Raw genomic sequence first — 19073 nt, 5'->3', positions numbered from 1 at the left:
TCTGGGTGTGTCAATGAGGAGTTTCTAGATTGAGTTAACTAAGATAGGAACCCATCCTAAAAGTAGGATGCACAATTCCATGAGCAAGAGTCCCAGACTACATAAGAAGGAGAAAGTGAGCTAAGCACCAACAGCTTTCTCTGCTTGCTGACTGTGGCTGCCTCGCACTCCTGCTGGCAAGCCTTCCCCGACTGCATCAAAACAAACCAACTCCAACTAAACCAACTAATACAGGGGCTGATCTGCACAAGGAAAAGACAAAATCACTGAACACAGAAACTGAAATCACCCAGCATGAGGAGCAGGGACAAAAATGCTCAAGGAAAAGGAATAGAACCTAAGAGACCAGAGGGACAGGATGGAGCACAGCTACACACCGAAAACTCAGATCCCAGAGTGAGAAGGAGAGCATGGCAGCTGGGATATTTACGGAAGTGAAGGCAGCGCATATCCCAAATCTGGAAGAAAGAGGAGCCCACACAACTCACAAGGCACAGGGTCCTCCACTGAACAAAAACAGCAGAAAAGGAGATAAACGGTTTAACCAAGCATCCAAAGAGATAAAAATGTTTAATTTCAAAACATAAAACTTAGGGGTAAAAAAAATCAACCACAAAATTAGGAACGCAGGTATACACTCTATTCACAATATTAACACCAATCGAATATAACCACAGAGAAAATATAGCCAAAACCCTAGACAAGCCTTCCCAGGCTAATCATGATGCCCTATGGAATATTCACAGTGTACAGGGTTCAAAGAGAAACCCTGTCCCCAAAGAAACAAAAGGACTAAAACCAGGACCAATAAAGCATCTGAGTGGCCTGAAACAAAGGCTAAGTAGCCTTTGATGATGGCCTACGTCCTTATCCACCAAAGCAAAGATCAAAATAAAAACTGAGGCACAGTATGTGGGGACATATATATGGAAATATATACATGAAGAGAACCTGGCAGAACTCTTTAAAAGATGACCACGCTGTTCCTTCCTGAGACTCAGCTCAATACTCTAGTCTGCTGTGTGTAAAGCCGATCTGACCTCCCCCAAGTCACTTTCTCCCCAACTTCAGCATGCACCCAGGAAGCTCCCCACGTCCTCTGGGACAAAAGCGAATGTTCTGGCTAGCAGCATGCTCATCTTTCTACCTTTATCCTCCCCTAGACCACACTTATCCAGGTTTCTCACTGCACACATGCGCTTTTCCTTCTCTTTCTTTTCTTAAGAAACGGGGTCTCTGAAGAAGTTGAGGCTGACCTCAAACTCACTGTAACCAAGAATAGCCTTGAATCCCTAAGTCTCTTGCCTCTAATTTCCAAAGGTTGAGATTGTAGTGTTTTTGTTTTCTGACAATTTAGCAAAAGTCAGTACACAGTGGCTATGAAAAGAAGCACCCTCAGCTATGACCTTAAGCAAATAAGACCACTCTCAGAGGAATGGTGTGAGGTCTAAAGTAAAAATATAAAACCATCCTTAAGATGCTCAGGGTTGCTGTTACCATCTTCACACACCTGTGTTCCAGAGTCTCTGTCACCCTTGTGATGATGCTACCCCCGTCAGGACACAGTACAGCATGCCCCGGCACAAAAAGAGGCTTTAACGAGGTTCCGTTCACATGGAGGCAGTGCAGGGCAGAAGGACAACTCCCAAGAGAAAGATCATGGACTAACTTAATCCACATCATGTTTTACAGTTTTAAATGGCAGCTTGACACTTCTCAGTTATGATACCAGTAATACCCGTGTCCTCACTCCAGCTGATGGATCAATGATGTCTAAGATCCTGAAATATGTCCCAGCTATATTTCATACACGCTAGTCCCATAGAAGAAGACCAAAGAGAAGCAGCACTAGTATAGGTTCCATGTACAGCCATGTTGTAGAACCTCACTAATGAGGTTTCCACAGCTGAGCTGTCTGAAAAGATCTGCTGACCTCAGGAAAGGACTAATCCAACACATGGGCCTTAATGTTCTAGGAAGTCCTCTCAGCTCCCCCAAAGGCTACGCCCAGTCCTACCTCACAAAATAGTGTGAATTTGCCACACTGGCTGCAATTCCTGACCAAGGAGGCAGGCCTAGCTATAAAAGCAGTCACCATCTAGCAAGACTTTGGAGCAGTTTCAGACGTCCTCCTTGGTCATCGGGAACACACAAACCAAGCCATGGTAAGGTGACTGACATCCCACAACAAATACGATGGTAACTACTTTTTTAAAGAGGGAAGACAAAAATAAAAACCAATGGGGATGTGAGGAACCCAAGAGCTGGTGGGAATGTAGAGCAGGGCAGCCAGGTTACAAGAGTCTAGCCTGTGGGGGACTCTCTTGCCTGTGTGTGGGACTCTTTTCCTCCTACTGGGTTGCCACATCCAGTCATGATATGAGGGTCTAGGCCCAGTCTTATTATACTGTATTATGCTATGTTCGGTGGATATCTCTGGGAGGCTTGTCCTTCCATCCGACCGTCCATCCGTCCTTCCTTCCTTCCTTCTTTTCTTTCTCTATTTCCTTCTTTCTTTTTCTTTAAGGGAAACAGAGGAGCAGTTGACCTGGGTGAGAGGGGAAGTAGCAAGAGTGACTGGGAAGAGTGGAGGGAGGGAAAATTGCGGACATAATGTATGAGAGAAGAATAAAAAAAAAAAGAGCCTGGCCTGTTTCTTGAACTGATCCATCATTTCTACTCCTAGATCAACATTCAGGACAAATGGTAACACATATCTACACAGAAACTCATAAACAAATGTCCACTGCAGCGTTACTCAAAAAGTCAAAAGGCGGAGGCAACCACAATGGTTACTTCTACTGATAAGACTAAGGAAGAAGCAGTGTTTCCTTGCATATGGTAGAAACCCCATCCGCAGCAAAGGAATGGAGCCCCACACAGCGATCATCAGAAAAACCACACAAAGTTCAGACACAAAAGAACAAACAGCAGTCTGTTTAATGAAATGTCTGAAAAGGGCAAAACAGGACAGCAACCAGAGGACCAGAGCGCCTAGGGCTGGGAGCAGGGTAGGAGTGGCTGCTCTGTAGTGCAGAATTTCAGCCTGAGGCAAAGAAAATGTTCTGAAGTTAAATTACATGATGTTGCACAACTCCAAATATGTCAGAGACCACTATAAACTGTAAGTGGGTAGACTATACGGTATGTAAGTTATTGTAATAAAACTTTTTTAAAAGCAGAAAGGCTAAATAGAATGCTGCTCTAGAAGTCCCTTGTGTTCCAGTGCCCAATACTGACACTACAGCTGGGCATTAGTGAGATGCAACCACCAGATTCTAGACCAGCGGTTCTCAACCTGTGGACTATGATCCCTTTTGGGGGTTGGACAACCCTTTCACAAGGGTCACATATCAGATATCCTGCATATCAGATACTTACATTATAATTTATAACAGTAGCAAAATCATAGTTTTTAAGTAGCAACAAAATTATTTTATGGCTGGGGGTTACCACAACATGAAGAATTATATTAAAGTTAGGCAGCATTAGGAAGGATGAGAACCACTGCTCTAGACAAAAGCTGCACCCTGCACAATCTCTGTAGCACACTCAGGCCGTTACATTTCTTTTCCTTCCACTCATAAGGCACCTTCAACCACCAACAAGGACGGGTCCACCAACCAGATGGTGGCACATGGCCACAGTCTTACTATCCTCTGACTCCCCCTCACCAGGACCTAACAGCTAGCCTGGGTTCATGATCTTTCTGCATATGCCCTACACTGTACCCGCTCTCCTAAAGCTGAGCTCCACTGCTGCCATAGCTATGTCAACCTACAGCTCTAGGCACCCCTCAAGAGTGAAAGGCGGTTCTAGATACAAGAAAATCAAATATTACCATTGTCCATGACCCTCCAAATCCAGCACACATGGTTTATACAGCATGCAGCTACAACAGGCTGAAGAGATAATTAGTACATTATAAAGGCTGGCATGAGAAAGATGCCTGAGAAATATGCATATGGCATGCCCTTCCATAGAAGCACTGGTGTCCATGGCTAGCCACACTGAGGAACCCCACCAAGTCTCAGCAGCCCTAAGGATGCAGATTCATGCAGTTTGGTTACTTACCCTCTGAGAGTCTGGATGGTAGCAACAGGCCTCGTCTACCCAGCTCTGCCAATGCCAGACATCCACCATGCCATGCCTTATCCGTCTCCTGAAAACTGAAACCAGAGTTCTAAAGTCAACTCCAAGTTTAGAGCCCAAAATTTTGTAAGAAACACAAGTTGGTCCATATTCTGGGCCCAAAAGCCTTGCTAAAACTACATTACTTCTTGGCTAGACAAATAAGACACTCTAACCTAATTGAACATAACTGCCACACCAATACTACTCATTACAACACCTAATAATAGTGAAAAGACTTGGATCAATGCAAAACCAGTCCAGAGGATACGTTCTTCTAGCCGGGCTGCCTTGTCTGGCCTCAGTGGGAGAGGATGCACCTAGTCTCACAGAGACTGAAAGTGCCTGAGTGAGAGGAACCCAGGGTAAGCCCCCACCTGCTCAGAGGAGAAGGGAAGAGGGGATGGGGAAGGATTGGGGGTGGGGGGTAACTGGGAGAGGGGAGTGAGTGGGATGTAAAGTGAATGTGTAAAAACAATTTTAAAAGACCAGCCCAGAGACATTCAACCATCTACAACATCAAACCAAGTCACCGGCCTGAGATGGTGTCCTGCCACCATGACCACAATGCTGCAACCTCAGCCTACTCTCATCAGACAGCAGAGACTCAACAAAGATTCCACCCCACTCAGAGGACATTAATAGAAAAGAAACAGGTGGATGCCTTTAAATGGCACCCACTGTTACTTGAATGCTCAACATTCAAGATTACAAAACTGATAAAATAAGATGGCCACTGTGCCATGTGCCTCTAATCCCCTGGGAAGAAAAGACAGGAAGGGAAGAAATTTAAGCCTAGACTGCTAAGACACATGAGATCTCATTGAAAGAAAGAGAGAAAGGAAGGAAGGAAGGAAGGAAGGAAGGAAGGAAGGAAGGAATTAAAGAAAGAAAGAAAGAAAGAAAGAAAGAGAGAGAGAGAGAGAGAGAGAGAGAGAGGGAGGGAGGGAGGGAGGGAGGGAGGGAGGGAGGGAGGGAGAGAGAGAGAGAGAGAGAGAGAGAGAGAGAGAGAGAGAGATTTTCAAAGGCATGGAGGTGTCAGGTTTGGCTATGTTCCCAGGCTGATTGTAAACTTGCAGGCTCAAGTAATCCTTCCAAGTAACCAAGACTACAAAAAACCGATTTTGCACCCAACTAAATTGGGTCTCACAAGTAACATTTTATATTTGAAATCAATGTGCCTGTGTACTCAAAAGTTCTCTTCAGGGTGTGGCCTATGGTTATTACAATGTGAGTGACTGTTCTCAGACTGGTCAGAGCTGCTCTGAGGTTTCTGTATTTTGTTGCCAACATAAACATGGAAATGCACATCACAGAAAAGCAAAATCAAATGACAGGCTTTTACCTATTCTGGCTGAGTTCATTTAACAGTAAAGAAATGTGTAGGAAAATCAACACTAAACTGTACAGCCAACAGCACACAAACTATTAAGAGAAAAGAAGTCACTAATGTATTCAAGATGGACAGCATGGGCCTTCGTGTCAGATACAGCTGTCCTCCCACTCACCACAATTCGTATGACTCACTCATAATTACAATTTTTGAAAGTGCCAGATGTCTTAGCAGGTGTCTGCTCAGAGGCTATGTGATCACTTCAAATCTTGGAGGGTTTGTTTTATTAGTTAAGAGAGAGTCTCCTGTAGCCCAGGCTGGCCTCAAGCTCACTACGCTCACTATGTAGCCTTGACTGGCCTTGAACTATGATCCTCCTACCTCTACTGCTCAAATGCTGGTATCTGGTTCCAGTTCCAAATATTCTCTTTTTCCACTTCTAAATCTTTATGTCTTTCAGGGTTTCAAATGGAGAGAGAGATGCTTCCTCATACTTTTCATGAAGATTCATCGTCATAGTGAACTTGATACAGTATCAACATAATGTTAACTCAAATATATCACTTCTAAACTACAAAAGTGCACTATGGCTTCAGGCAGGCAGGCCTGAAAAGCTGCTATCATCCACTCCAGACTCATGTCTGATAAAGCCCAGCCTTCGATACAACAGGGGCATAGTAAGAAACTGTGGCCAAGTGCTAAGAGCAAGCCATTATCTCACATCTAAGCCTAGGCTCCCAAGCTTAGGAATCCAGAGAGAAAAAGCACAGAATGCTGGAGATGACATCATTGGGCTGCAGAAGAGGTTTCGAGACTCAGGCCTCCACACAGACCCAACGCCCTGACCCTTCCTCCCATCAGCATGCTTGCTCCATGCTGGGCCTTTTCCTCTCTCCAGAACACAGGCACAAAAACAGGACACACTTTAGTATCTGCCATCTATTAAAACAGCAGGCCCATAAGAAGGTTGAATGAGCCAGGGTCCAACATTAAACCAAGACTACAAGCCAGGAGAAAAAACACAGTCTGGAGAAGCTGTATACACTAGAAACCCAACAACACTCCAAAGAGAATGGGCTCAGGATGCCAGAGAAACTGGAGGAAAGAAAATGTAGAAAAAAGTTGGGAGAGGGGGCACCTGGAAAAAAGTTCTAAGTGACCAGAGGGAATGTGCAGAAATGCCCTATGGGGGATGGGAAAAACAGTGCTTGACCCTCAGGGAAGGCTGACAATGATGGAATCCCAGCTCTTCCTAAATCTGGCAGCACAAAGCCCAGGGAGAGCAGCAACCTATCCATCCCATGGCTCCAGGGGGAGCCCAGGGACAAGGCCTGAAACAAATCTGCAGAACCTTGAGAAAAGCAGCTATACACGGTGTCTTCTCGTCACACTCCACAAAGCAGTCCCAATAAGGATGTTTTCTGCTAGTACTTCTACTATATATTGCCACCATTGGAAAACAGTCTCTGGCACACTATCTCCTCTAAACTGCAAACTGTCACTAAGCAGCCTGAGGCAAAATGAAAGGCCCAGTTCAGAAGGAAGTGTACTTTGGATTGTTGGTGGACCATCTCTAAAGTCACAAGGACAAGTGCTGGAGGGCTCAAAGTACTGATAGCAGACTTCCTGCCAGACAGTCACAGCCACACAGAATAGCAGGCCCACACAGAATAGCAGGCTCAGAACAGCACAGCCAATAAATGGCCATGCAACCTGACTGTGGGATAAGGGATATGCCCTCCTCAACCCTCTAAGAAACCATTACTCCCAGAGGAACAATCACTGGGAAGGAAACAAGACCAAGGTTCCTGTCTATGAGTCTACAATATCAGTCTATGGCCCCAGGACCACACCTACCCACATGCCATCATACACACACCACACGCCATTTGCCCCATACACTCAGAATGTCAAGAAACTTCAGTTCATTACAATACAACTCCAAATTCAGGCCTCAGTCACTCAAGAGTCTCAGTAGCCACTGGGGCTAGTAGCAATATGAGGCATGCATCCAGAAAATTCCCTCATTTTAAGAAGCTCTGCCCACTCACAGTTCAGGCCCAAAGCCTTCACTTGAAGATGAAGACCTACATTTGCAAAGGCTTCATCTCTGTCTAAAGGTTTTAGATATATAATGATGTTGAAACAACATCACTGCAATTATCAAGTTTAACGTAACAAGGAAAAATTAGGCTTTAGGGTTCTAATAAATATCTCAATTGAAAGCATATATAATAATACAGAAGAACACAAAGCTGCAGGTTTGCCTTTGAGAGTGATAACCCACCTGAAACAGTCCAACACAGACCCCACCACATCATCGGCCAGCTCTCTGGGAAGCCTTCCAGCCATCCTACCAATTCTGAAAAAGAGAAGCAATACTCCATCAACTGCACATTACCTTGAGTAAGTTTCCTATTAACCCAGAATAGGGCAAGCCTCGAATACTGCCAACCAAGTGTCCAGGACGGGGCAGGGGACTCCTTGGACATGTGAACAGGGTACATGGTCACCTTTCTGCACAGTAACGTGACGTGGACACTGAGCCCATCAGTGTTAACGGCCCACGAGTACTTCTAGATAGATGCTGCAATCTCCAACCTTGGCCCCTACCTAACTAGACTGTCCCATTTCCACAAAGGATAGCCCAGGCTCTGCACAGGGGGAAGCCAGAGGCCTGAAGTCAGGCCTGTCTCACTGTGCATGTGTCAATCTATCCCTCCCGGCAGGACAGACTTGGTTGGCATAAATACAAGTCCCCGTGGCAGCTCTCTTCAGCTTCTGGGGAGCTTTACATCATGATGCCAGGGCAACTGTGAGCAAGAAACTGCACTGCCTTACTTCACAGCTCCCACAGAGTCTCTTCAACAACCTCAACATCTAATTTGTATTAATCAACTTCTACTAATAATTGGCCTCATACCACTTTAGGAAGCCTAAAATTTAACCTCAGTAATTTTTTTTTTTTTAATTTTGGGTTTTTTGAGGCAGGATCCCACCATGTAGCTCTGCTGGCCTGGAACTTCCTACATAGATCCAGCTGGTCTTGAACTCACATTAATCCGTCTACCTCTGCCTCCCAAGTGCTGGGATTAAAGGCATGTACCCAGCCAATAGTTATCTTTAAATGGACATTATATAAAACAATAGTTCTATCATTTGAAGATCTACATGGTATTTACAACTATCAAACCCCACGTAAAGTTTTTTTATGGAATGAAGACTTTTTAAGGAATCAACACTGACTGAGACACACCTGCCCGTTGCCTCTAGCACTCAGCATGTAGGGGTCCATACGTACCCTTTCGCTGCAGACCACCGCACCACAGTGTCCTTGTCCTTCAACCCAACCAGTAGCTGCTCTGCAAGAACCAGAACACAAGAACCATCAGCCTATATAAAATCTTAATCCTCTTGCTTATATATAAACTATCCCAACAATCCTACACTTCACTATGTAGGAATACACTTGGAATCATGTATTCTATGGATTACAAAGAATACACTGTGCTAAGAAATCTTAATTTTAGCCAGCCATAGGTTACACATGCCTGTAACCTCAGTGCCTGAGAAGCTGAGGCAGGAGGACTTCCTCAAAGGCACTTTGGGAATCCCAGCACTCAGGAGGCAAAGGCAAGCAGATTTCAATTGAGTTCGAGGCCAGCCTGATCTACAGAGAGTTCCAGGCCAGCCAGAGCTATACAGTGAGACCCTTTAAAATAAGAGTCTTTATTGTATTGTTTTTCACATTAGTGGAGGAATGGGTATGATGTGTGTATGCGACTGCATGAATGTGGAGACAAGAGGACAACTTCTAGGAAATGGCTCTCCCCTGCTACCATGTAAATCCCAGGAAAGAAGCCTGAGTTGTCAAGTTTGGTCCCTTTACCCTCTGAGCCATCTTGCATTCCCAAGAGGTCTTACTTGTGTTTTAAATGTTAACCCCACGTGTATGAGCATACTGCCTGCATGTATGTATATGTACCTGTGCATGACTGGTACCTGCAGCAGTCAAAATAGGGGTCGGATCCCCTGGAACCTGAGTTACAGATGACTGTGAGCTATTTTATAGGTGCTGGGAACCAAACCAGCAAGGGTTCTAAACAGCTGAGCTATCTCTTCAATCTTAGACCTTAAATTTATTTACAATGACTGTTTTTAATCACAGAAAAGGGCATTTCTGCCACTTTCTAACAAGTGGAGCCAACCCAATACGACAATCAGCAGGGAACAGATGCCTCCCCAGGTAAAGGCCTCTGTGAGCCAATAGAAGGGGAGGTCAAAGGAAACAAACATCTGAGGAGGCCTCCACAGAGAAAAATGAGAATTAGGGAGACCAGCACAGAGATAGTCAGAAGGTTATCCCGAGTCACACATCCCTGCAAGCCCAGGATGGTACCAACGCTGGCCAGAGAGCAAACCCCAGAAGAACTGACAAGGATAAATAGCTAACACGGTTGGGGTGGGAAGAGACAAGTCAGCAGACCCTTGAGTGTAAAGCAACAGGCCTAAGCAAGTAGGTGACAAGAGAAAAGGAGCAGAGAACTAAGCCTAGGCCCATGGAATGCAAGGTGGCTTAGAGCCACTCAGGATGCATGCAGCACACAGCAGCCAAGGAAGAGAATCCCAGGAAGGCTCAAAGAAAAGACCAAATGTATGGGGAGCACTGGGCACATAAGCAACAGCACTGTGGTCAAGGAGATTGTGGAGACAGCAGGTACAGACAAGTCTGCGGGGAAAGCATGAGTGGACTGAACGCAGCAAGAGACATGGCCGCTGGCTTTGTGCCTCCCAGTCGGGATCACACTTCATCCAGCACGAGGCAAGAAAGCAGGAAGAGGGAGGGAACCTGAGGGTGGGCACAGTAAAGGACTGCTGGGAACAGACACTGGGTCAAGATTCCTCATCAGTATGGACACCTAAAGTGGTCTGAGATGATGCCCAAGGAAAGCATGCTTGGACAAGACAAGAATATGGAGGAGGCAGAGAACCATGGTCCCATGGTTCAAGTCCATGTACCTGAGGACACCCAGAGAGAGAAACTTAAGGTCAGGTGTCCGATAGGCTAGAGGGCGGGGTGAAGAGACAGTGGAGAGGTGGTACTGCTGGACCAAGAGTCCATGACGTCAGTCACTGACCACATGCTAGGTGAGGTAGCAGAAGGTAACCAGGAGAGGAAAAAAGGGAGGGTAAACAGAGAGAAAGCCCAGACTGTACTGCAGAGAGAGGCATGCACAGATCTGCTGTAGGCTCCACTTACCTATCACAGTTTCTACCCCCTCTGGGACATCATAGTCTTCATCACCATCAGAGGTCAAACTATCAGACAGCAGCTTCTGGTCACTCTTACCCGGGGCACAGAGCTTCAGGTTAGCAGCCAAAGACCGACAGCCACGCTGATACCTATGCACAACAAAACCATCTCAAGTTGGTAGGTTCAGCCTGGCCCTGAAAATAAAATTTTTGGTAACTGATGTCATCAACTTAGCATCCCTCAGAATAATCATACATGATGCCAGCGGAAATCTCAATTCATACAAACCTCAAAAGAAAGCCAACCTAGGTCAGATGCAGGCCCTGATTCTGAAGAGCCTTCTACAGCAAAGCTTCATAACAGAAGGCAATGGCAACACCTATACGTGCACATGAAAGACACCAGGGCCTCACCCTTGTTCACAAGCAAGTGGCTGCCTTCTCCACCTGCTTGGCTTTTTGGCCTCAGCCCAGGCAAAAGGGATCTCCCACTTGCCTGGGAACAAGAAAAGAATAGCCAATGAAAATGTGGCTCATGGTCACCACTGCACCACCACCTGGAGCCAAGCCTTGACCACTAGCCTTGACCAAGCAACTCGCTCCTAAGAGTCATTATGCCACAGTAACCAAAGCTTACCTCCAAAGGGAATTCAAAAGAGGCAGGTAGCTTCTGCCTGGCTCTCTACCCTGCGGCGAGCCCCGTGAGGACCGATACAAGGTGCTTCCCTCCCCAATAGAAAGTCATGTGAACTCCCTTCACCACTGCCCCATAGGCACTGTCAAGACTGCTGCAAAAGAACAGCACCAAAATGCAAGCAGCCACACCGGAAGTGCTATACACACACACACACACACACACACACCACACACACCACACACACCACACACACACACACACATACACACACCACACACACCACACACACACACACATACACACACACACACACACACACACACCACACACACACACACACACACACACACACACACACACACACGTCACTAGCGAGGCAGCAGCTACTAAGAAAGAGCACAGAACTCACACATGGTCTCCCTCGCACCTGAGTAAGCCCCACAATGAGAAAGTACAGGAAAAGACCCAGGACAATGAAGGGGAAGCTGCATGGAGAACTCAGAGCTCAGGGGATGTCGGGGCCACTGGCAAGTGGGACCAGCAGAAGATCAAAAGCTCCAGCTCGCACTTAAGAAGATCCACATGAGAAGCAAAACCTGTGCTACAGAAGACGGCTGCACCCCAGAGAAAGAACTGAGATTAACTGACTAACAAAACTAAGAGCAGACAGGAAAGTGGATGCACCCAGCACTCACAGCCTATGAGGACCAAACTGCACCACCTGCAATGGGGAAAACCTGTAGAAAGTAGCCTAGGAGATCTAACAAGAACCTAAAAATAAAAGAGATAAGAAGGGGAACTGGGCATGGTAATGCATGCCCATCATCCCAGCACTTCAGATGCAGGCAGGAGAATCAGGAGTTCAAGGTCATCTGAACAGCAAATTCAAGGTCAGTCTGGGTTACATAAATGAGACCCATTCCCTTAAGAGGGGAGGGAAAGAAAGGGGGGCGGGGGAAGGAAGAGAAAACAAATAGGAAGAGGGTGAATTAAAATTCAATCATTAGCCAGCCATGCTCATCCCTTTGATCCCAGCACTTGGAAGGCAGAGACAGGGGAAACTTTGTGAGTTCAAGGCTAGCCTACTCTACAAAGCAGGTTCCAGGATAGCCAGGGCTACATAGAGGAACTGTCTCAAACAAAACAAAACAAAAATTCAGTCATGTTTTGGTTTGGATTGATTTTTTTGATCAACAGAGTCTTCCTATGTAGCCGTAGTAGGCCTAGAATTCATCATGAAGATGAGGCCAGCCTTGAACTTTCCTCCTGCCTCCCAGAGTGTGAGTCAGCATGCCTTCAAAACCTAATTCTGTTAATAATTACATTACTGTATGTGATTAAAAAATACAGACTAAATTATTTTTCCTTCTTAAATTAAGGTTCCTAGTACCTGCGAGCATTAACTGAGCACATCTGGTACGTCTCTGAGTTTACCTCTGAACACATACAGGCAAGTCTTGTCCAATCAGCCGATAGCCTGGGCAAAACATAAGGCTGCCCCTCCCACCTGCCAGCCTCTGACCAGAGCAGTCTCCTGAGTCTCCAGACTGCCTTGCACCCTCCAGGTCTTGGGTTTCACCGGCTTCCATCTGCACTGTCCACATCCTGTCGGTTTCGTTTCTTTGGAAAATTTCCATGATGTTTTGAGAACAGATCACTAGAATGTCGCCTACAGAACCACCTTGACTGAAGTGTGCATGTGAGGGATACTTCAGTAAGACATCTCTAAATCATAGCACACTTCTTTGGAGTTCACTACACACTGGACAACATTTTAACTAAACTTAAATAATTCTTCCCAAATCACATACATTGATAATTGAATGCATCTCAGTAGTACAACACTTGCATAAAGCCCTGGGTTTAAGCTACGGTACCACAAGAATAACAGTAATAGCAATAACAGCAGCAGCAGCAGCAGCAGCTTCCAGACATGATGGCACATGCCTGGAATCTCAGCACTAAGACTGAGGCAGGAGGAGTGTAAACCCAAGGCTACCCTGGGCTACACAGCAAGGCTCTGTCTCAAAAGGAAAAGCAAAAAACAAAAAAACAAAACAAAACAACTGTACTGCGAGGATATTAGAAGAGTCTGAGTCCACCAGCAAGAAAAGATACTTCTTTTTTGTTTTTTGTTTTCGAGACAGGGTTTCTCTGTATAGTCCTGACTGTCCTGGAACTCACTCTAGGCCAGGCTGGCCTCGAACTCAGAAATCTGCCTGCCTCTGCCTCCCGAGTGCTGGGATTAAAGGCGTGCACCACCACTCCCGGCTCGAAAAGACACTTCTGTTTCAGAATAAACCTTCAACACTGAACCATGTTTTCTCTGAGAGACAACTGAACAGAAAGCTTTTCCCTCAAGAGCCAGAACCAACCACTTGCAGGTGCATGAGCAGCACCTTAGGGAGAGGCAGAGCAAGCTTCTCCATCTCCACTGTCTTCAGCTACTCTAACTGAGGATACTGAGCCAGAAAATAGCCAATGGGAAAACCACTCCCTTTGAAACCAGAAATACTCAGACAGCAAAGGAAAAATGAAAACGGAAGAAAATGTTTGCTGTTCAGTCCGCATTGCCCCCTCCTCCTGAGAAAAATGCAAGCCCCATGCCTAACTTACCTCCACGTGGCCACCTTTGGCTTCAGGAAAGTCAGCCCCAGCCTCTGGACAAGCTTCACACCAAGCTTCCGCAGCGAGGTATGACTGCTCTCGGGGAGTCTGCAGCCGTCGAGGCACTGGAGCACAGTGTTGGCTGTGGAGGAGAACACGAGACTTGGCGTGGCAGGAGGTGGCACGCATCCCTGAACATACGATCCCACGGGCCTCAGGTAGGTGGCAGATAAACCACACTGACTCTCTGAGCCCTGGCCACATGACCCCTTTTCTCCCCAGGTTATCATCCAAGAAGAGCTACAGTGAAGCCTACTTACTGTCTTCACCATGCAGCAGAAAGCAGAAAAGGCCCAGAGCATAGGGGAAGCCATCTTGCTGCAAGCCTTGAGAGGCACAGGGCTTCTGGAGTGTGCTTTACTCATGGACTGCTCCGTCAGCACTGAGCTGGAATGGAGGCAATGCTGGGACAGGAGACTGAGCCCAGGGGAGCATAATGATATCTCTTGGATGAGACCCTGGGCTACAAAGGCCATTCAGGGGATTAAAGTGGGGCAGAAGAGAATAATAATGACATTCTGGAGACAACAAAAACCTAGGATGGGAGCATAGGGCTAGATCTCAGATGGGACATGGACTAGGATAGTTGGGTTAATTTAGATGAGTTAGCTAGGTGATAGCCTAAGCTAGACCTATTCTCTTATTCATTATTCTTCCTCTGGCAGGTCCAAGAAATCCCGCTATAAAGGGAGAATGAAGTAATGAGAAGGGGATATAAAGTGATGGAGGAGGAAGGAGAGGCAGTGGGAGGAGGGTGAGGTGGTGGGGAGGAAGGTGAAGCACTGCAAGGGATGTGGTAATCAGAAGGAAGGAGATGATGGGGAGGAAATGAGGTGACGGGTTAAGGGGATGAGGTAAGAAGGGGAATGAAAGAGAATGAAGGGGTGAGAGGAGACAGGATGACGTGGAGGAGTGAAGCACCAGGAAAACAAGGCTTCTGTGGGCTCCTGGGTGACCTAGGGCCATGCTCACTGTTTCCAGGTCCCTCCAGGATTAAGTCAGGGCACCTGGAGCACTGCAGAACCCAGATCCCAGAAATTTTCTGTATCTCATATAGGTAGACTAGTCTATCAAAGTTATATTAAAGAACACAAAGCAGAAAGTCAAAGAACTACGACAGTATCCAAATACACAAGGCTACAGGTTCCTATATGCTTGAGTTAAACGTGAGAGCAGCACACTTGACTATGTACGCACAAACTCACTGGGCAAACACTCTCCTCCAAATTAATCTTACCATAGGGAAGGCAGTCTTCACGTTTTCCATGCTTAAATATTTGAGCCTGAAAAAAAAAATAGCATGTTTTAAATACATTTCTAACTTTAAAACACACACACACACATTATCAGAACAAACTCATTGCTTCTTCCAGAATTTTGCTGCGCATACACCAACACACAGGTGAAAGATTCAGTTCACAACAGAGGAGAGTCTAGGAAAGGGATCTTCTCTCAGGTCCCTTCATAGCAAGAGTACACCAATGGAGTCTGACCTCTGAGGAGCTTAGACCCTAACCTGTAGAGTGCAAACTGAACTGGAGAGGGGTGGGAAGTCTCATCAAGAGCTGCAGATCAAAGGATCCACACAAAACCGAGAAGCCACAAAAGTCTTTCCTTCTCGCCCACTACCTTAATCCACCCAGGAGGAGGGTCTCACAGAACCGACTTCCACACTCTGCCACACTTTACCACTGCATCTGGTCCCTCCCAAGCTCTCCCTCACTGTGATGGTGGCTGCACACCATGCAGTCTCTGTACACAGTACTATGAATGCATTTGGAGGGCAGCAGCCAAAAAAACTATCAGATCTTCACTAGAACTAATTCTCTCTCACGAGCATACTAAAACACTGGTCCTCGATAGAACACTGGCCTTCCTTCAATTATAACAATGCTTCTCTCAACTCCTGGAATTTGATCTTGACATCCACACACGCACTGTGACTAGCATTCACCCATATTCACATACATACACACCATATACACACAAATAAATACATATATATGGTTACATATTTATATATAAGTTAAATATGTGTATGTTTGTTTGTTTGTTTGTTTGTTTGTAGTTCTCTTCCACTTCCACTAGAACACTGTCCTCCCTTTGGAAAACACATGTCATAGTTTGGAAAGTCATTCCCAAAATGATCAGTGAACTTGGGTTTATAGAAAGAGAATTCTCTGAACCCCATCACTGCTCCCTTATAAACCTGGAGAGGTCTCCGAGAGGTGCCACCAAGTGAAGCTTTGGTTTGGGCAGGCCATAAGGACCCCATCAGTGTGTCCTCAGGCTCTGCACCTTCCCACTCATTAGACCTACCCCACTGAGCTGCCAGGGAAGAGAAGCAGCTGAGCAGAAGGGAGGACTCTCACACACTCACACACACACACACACACACACACACACACACAATCCACCACAACCAGAATACTACACACTGTAACCGGAGCTGGCCTGGCACCAGGGTAAGAAAGGAGAGCATGGCCTGGTGGCTAACCTGACCCTCTGGGACAGAGGCTGGGTAGCCCCAAGCCAGTCCAGGTTCGCAAACTGTGAACTCAATTAGTTCAGACTCAGATCATAAGCTCATGGGTGAAAATACAGAAGTTAGATACTTTTCACTTTTAAAAAGTTCAGTCAACAAGCTCCAGTGAGTGTACGGGCAGCACAAACTGGACTTGGTATTCTTTTTTTCCACTTTGTTTAAGGGGAAATTGTAAGGGGTGGGAGGCTGGGGGAGGGACCTGGGAGGACTGGGGAGTTGTAAGGGGTGGGAGGACTGGGGAACCTGGGAGGACTGGGGGAACCTGGGAGGACTAGGGGACCTGGGAGGACTGGGAAGTGAATGAGACTGGGGTGCATTATGTGAAATTTCCAAATAATCAATAAAAACATTAAGTTAAAAAAAACTAAGGTCAAACTTCACATGCATAATCACCTTTCATCTCTAAACTGCCCTGTATCCTTTAAGTCCACAGAACCCTGCCCCCACAGGCTCTAGGGACCACATAGTCCCTGCAAAGTAAACCCTGGCTAGAAAAGCAAGGCAGGACAAAATCCAAGGAGCAACCATGGGCACACATCTTTAGTCCCAGAACTCTGGAGGCAGAGGAAGGCAGATCTCTAAATTCAAGGCCAGCCTGGTCTACAGAGAGAGTTCCAGAACAGCCAGGACTACAGAGAAACCCTGTCTCAAAAAACAAACAGCAAAGAAAAAAAAAAAAAAAAAAAAGAGCAGCGTACAGGGAGATAAACTTCCAAAATCAGAGCATGAGAATGTCAGAGAACAGTGACTTACGGACAGTAGAAGTTTTAAGTTTTATGACCTTTAGGGCAACAGATCAAACCCCTCAAAAGAAATTAGCATAGGCCAAGAAATAGGAACCTTTGGGGACGAAGGAGGGCTCGGCAGTTAAGAGCACTTGCTGCTCTTGCGAAGGACCCATGTTCAGGTCTCAGCACCCACATGGCTGCTTACAGCCAACTAAAATTCAAGTTCCAGAGGCTCCATTGCCCTCTTCAGACCTCCACGGGAACTCCATGCATGTGGCACACATACAGACACATACACAGGCAAACACACACACATAAACAATGTTTCTAAAGAAATGAGTAGAACTGAATAGAAGTGTATCATGGAAAAAAATGGAATTGTTATTTAGAATCCTCCCACCAAGCAAATCCTAGTAGAAAAACTAGTGATTTCACTGCTGAATTTTAGCTAACATCCAAGGGAGAAAAAAAAAAAATAACACTGTACCCAAACTCTGAGAAATGCTTGCCAAATGACTGTCCCCAATACATAGCCAAGCTTGTAACAAAAAATTACAACCAGCATCTATGGGTATCAAAACCGACTCCAACAACAAATTACACCAGAAAATGAGGCTTATTCCCCATCTGCAAAGAATCTAAGACTGGCTTAGAATCCAATAATCCATTAATATGATGTGTCAGATTAACATAACAATAAATAAGAACACACGATCATTTTTCTGATGAAAGTCAAATTGTTCAAAAGAAAAAAAAAGCCTTCTCATTCTGACCCTTATAAAAGGCAGCTAGGGAAGCTGGAGGGACGGTCACTTAACCACTGGGTTAAGTTTCCAACAGCCACATCAGGTGACTCACACCTGTACCTCCAGGGGATCCAACTCCTTTTCTGGCCTCCACAGGCACGATACATGACAACAAACAAAGACATACACATATACACATAATTTAATAATTTTAAAATAAGAGAGATGGGAATGGTTCATTTTCTGGATTAAGTCTCCTCAAAAGACTTCTGTGATCCGTGCTGCAGCCAGAGGCCACGCTGATTCCCCTGATGAGTGCTGACAACAGAGATCATGTCAGTGTCCATGATGTGTGCTGCCTCCAGCCGCTGTGGACAAGGAGGGTTCTTCTGCAGTGGTATAAATGACAGCAGACTCAGAACTGAGCAGGAGAGACACTGAAGGATTTGTGACAACCTCCTTCCACCTCCACAAAAAAAGAAGCAGTCTAGACAGGAAGCTATTGAAAAGACAGAAATGCTGACGAGTAGCTCTTCACAGTCGATGGCTTCTGGGAGGTGGACCCTGGTTTTCTCTAAGGGGCTGGCCACTGGGAGTTTGACCATGCTCCAATGTGTATGTGGGCAACACAAATTGGACTTGGTGGTTTGGTTTGTTTGGAGAGGTGGGAGTGCAAGGATGGGAATGCAGACCTGACAGGAATGGGAAGCAAGAGTGTTCAGGGTGCATTATATGAAATTTCCAAATAATTAATAAAAACATTATGTTGGGAGACACTCTGTTTCTTTTCTGACTTGTTAGGGTAGAATAAGTCTGATATCTACACTGATTATTACATATCTACTTGGAACACTCTGTGACAACTTGTATAGTCTGCTAATTAAACTAGTTTACTAAGGTTAAAAATATTATAAAATAAAACATTGAACTGGGATACCAACTCCTGGCATGACTGTCACCTCCAGAAGCCACTATTATCCCCAAGTCTAACTCCAAAAAGCCTCCCTAGCTTTTGGAAACAGACAGCATATAA

The 19073-nt window shown here is 45.8% G+C and overlaps 1 protein-coding gene across 2 annotated transcripts in view; it reads right to left on the bottom strand.

The window, feature by feature from the left end:
• Tbcd (tubulin-specific chaperone d) overlaps positions 1-19073 on the bottom strand; it is a 165180-nt gene that overhangs the window by 109309 nt on the left and 36798 nt on the right. For both annotated transcript variants that reach the window (NM_029878.4, XM_006531973.4), the window contains 6 exons: positions 15259-15304; positions 13971-14103; positions 10725-10867; positions 8766-8826; positions 7752-7826; positions 4075-4169 (listed from right to left, as the gene is read on the bottom strand). In NM_029878.4, coding sequence (NP_084154.1) covers positions 4075-4169; positions 7752-7826; positions 8766-8826; positions 10725-10867; positions 13971-14103; positions 15259-15304 — 553 coding nt within the window. The remainder of the gene's footprint in view (positions 1-4074; positions 4170-7751; positions 7827-8765; positions 8827-10724; positions 10868-13970; positions 14104-15258; positions 15305-19073) is intronic.

This window comes from Mus musculus, chromosome 11, assembly GCF_000001635.26.
Source record: "Mus musculus strain C57BL/6J chromosome 11, GRCm38.p6 C57BL/6J".
Lineage (NCBI taxonomy): Eukaryota > Metazoa > Chordata > Mammalia > Rodentia > Muridae > Mus > Mus musculus.
This window is presented reverse-complemented; position numbering and strand designations above follow the sequence as displayed.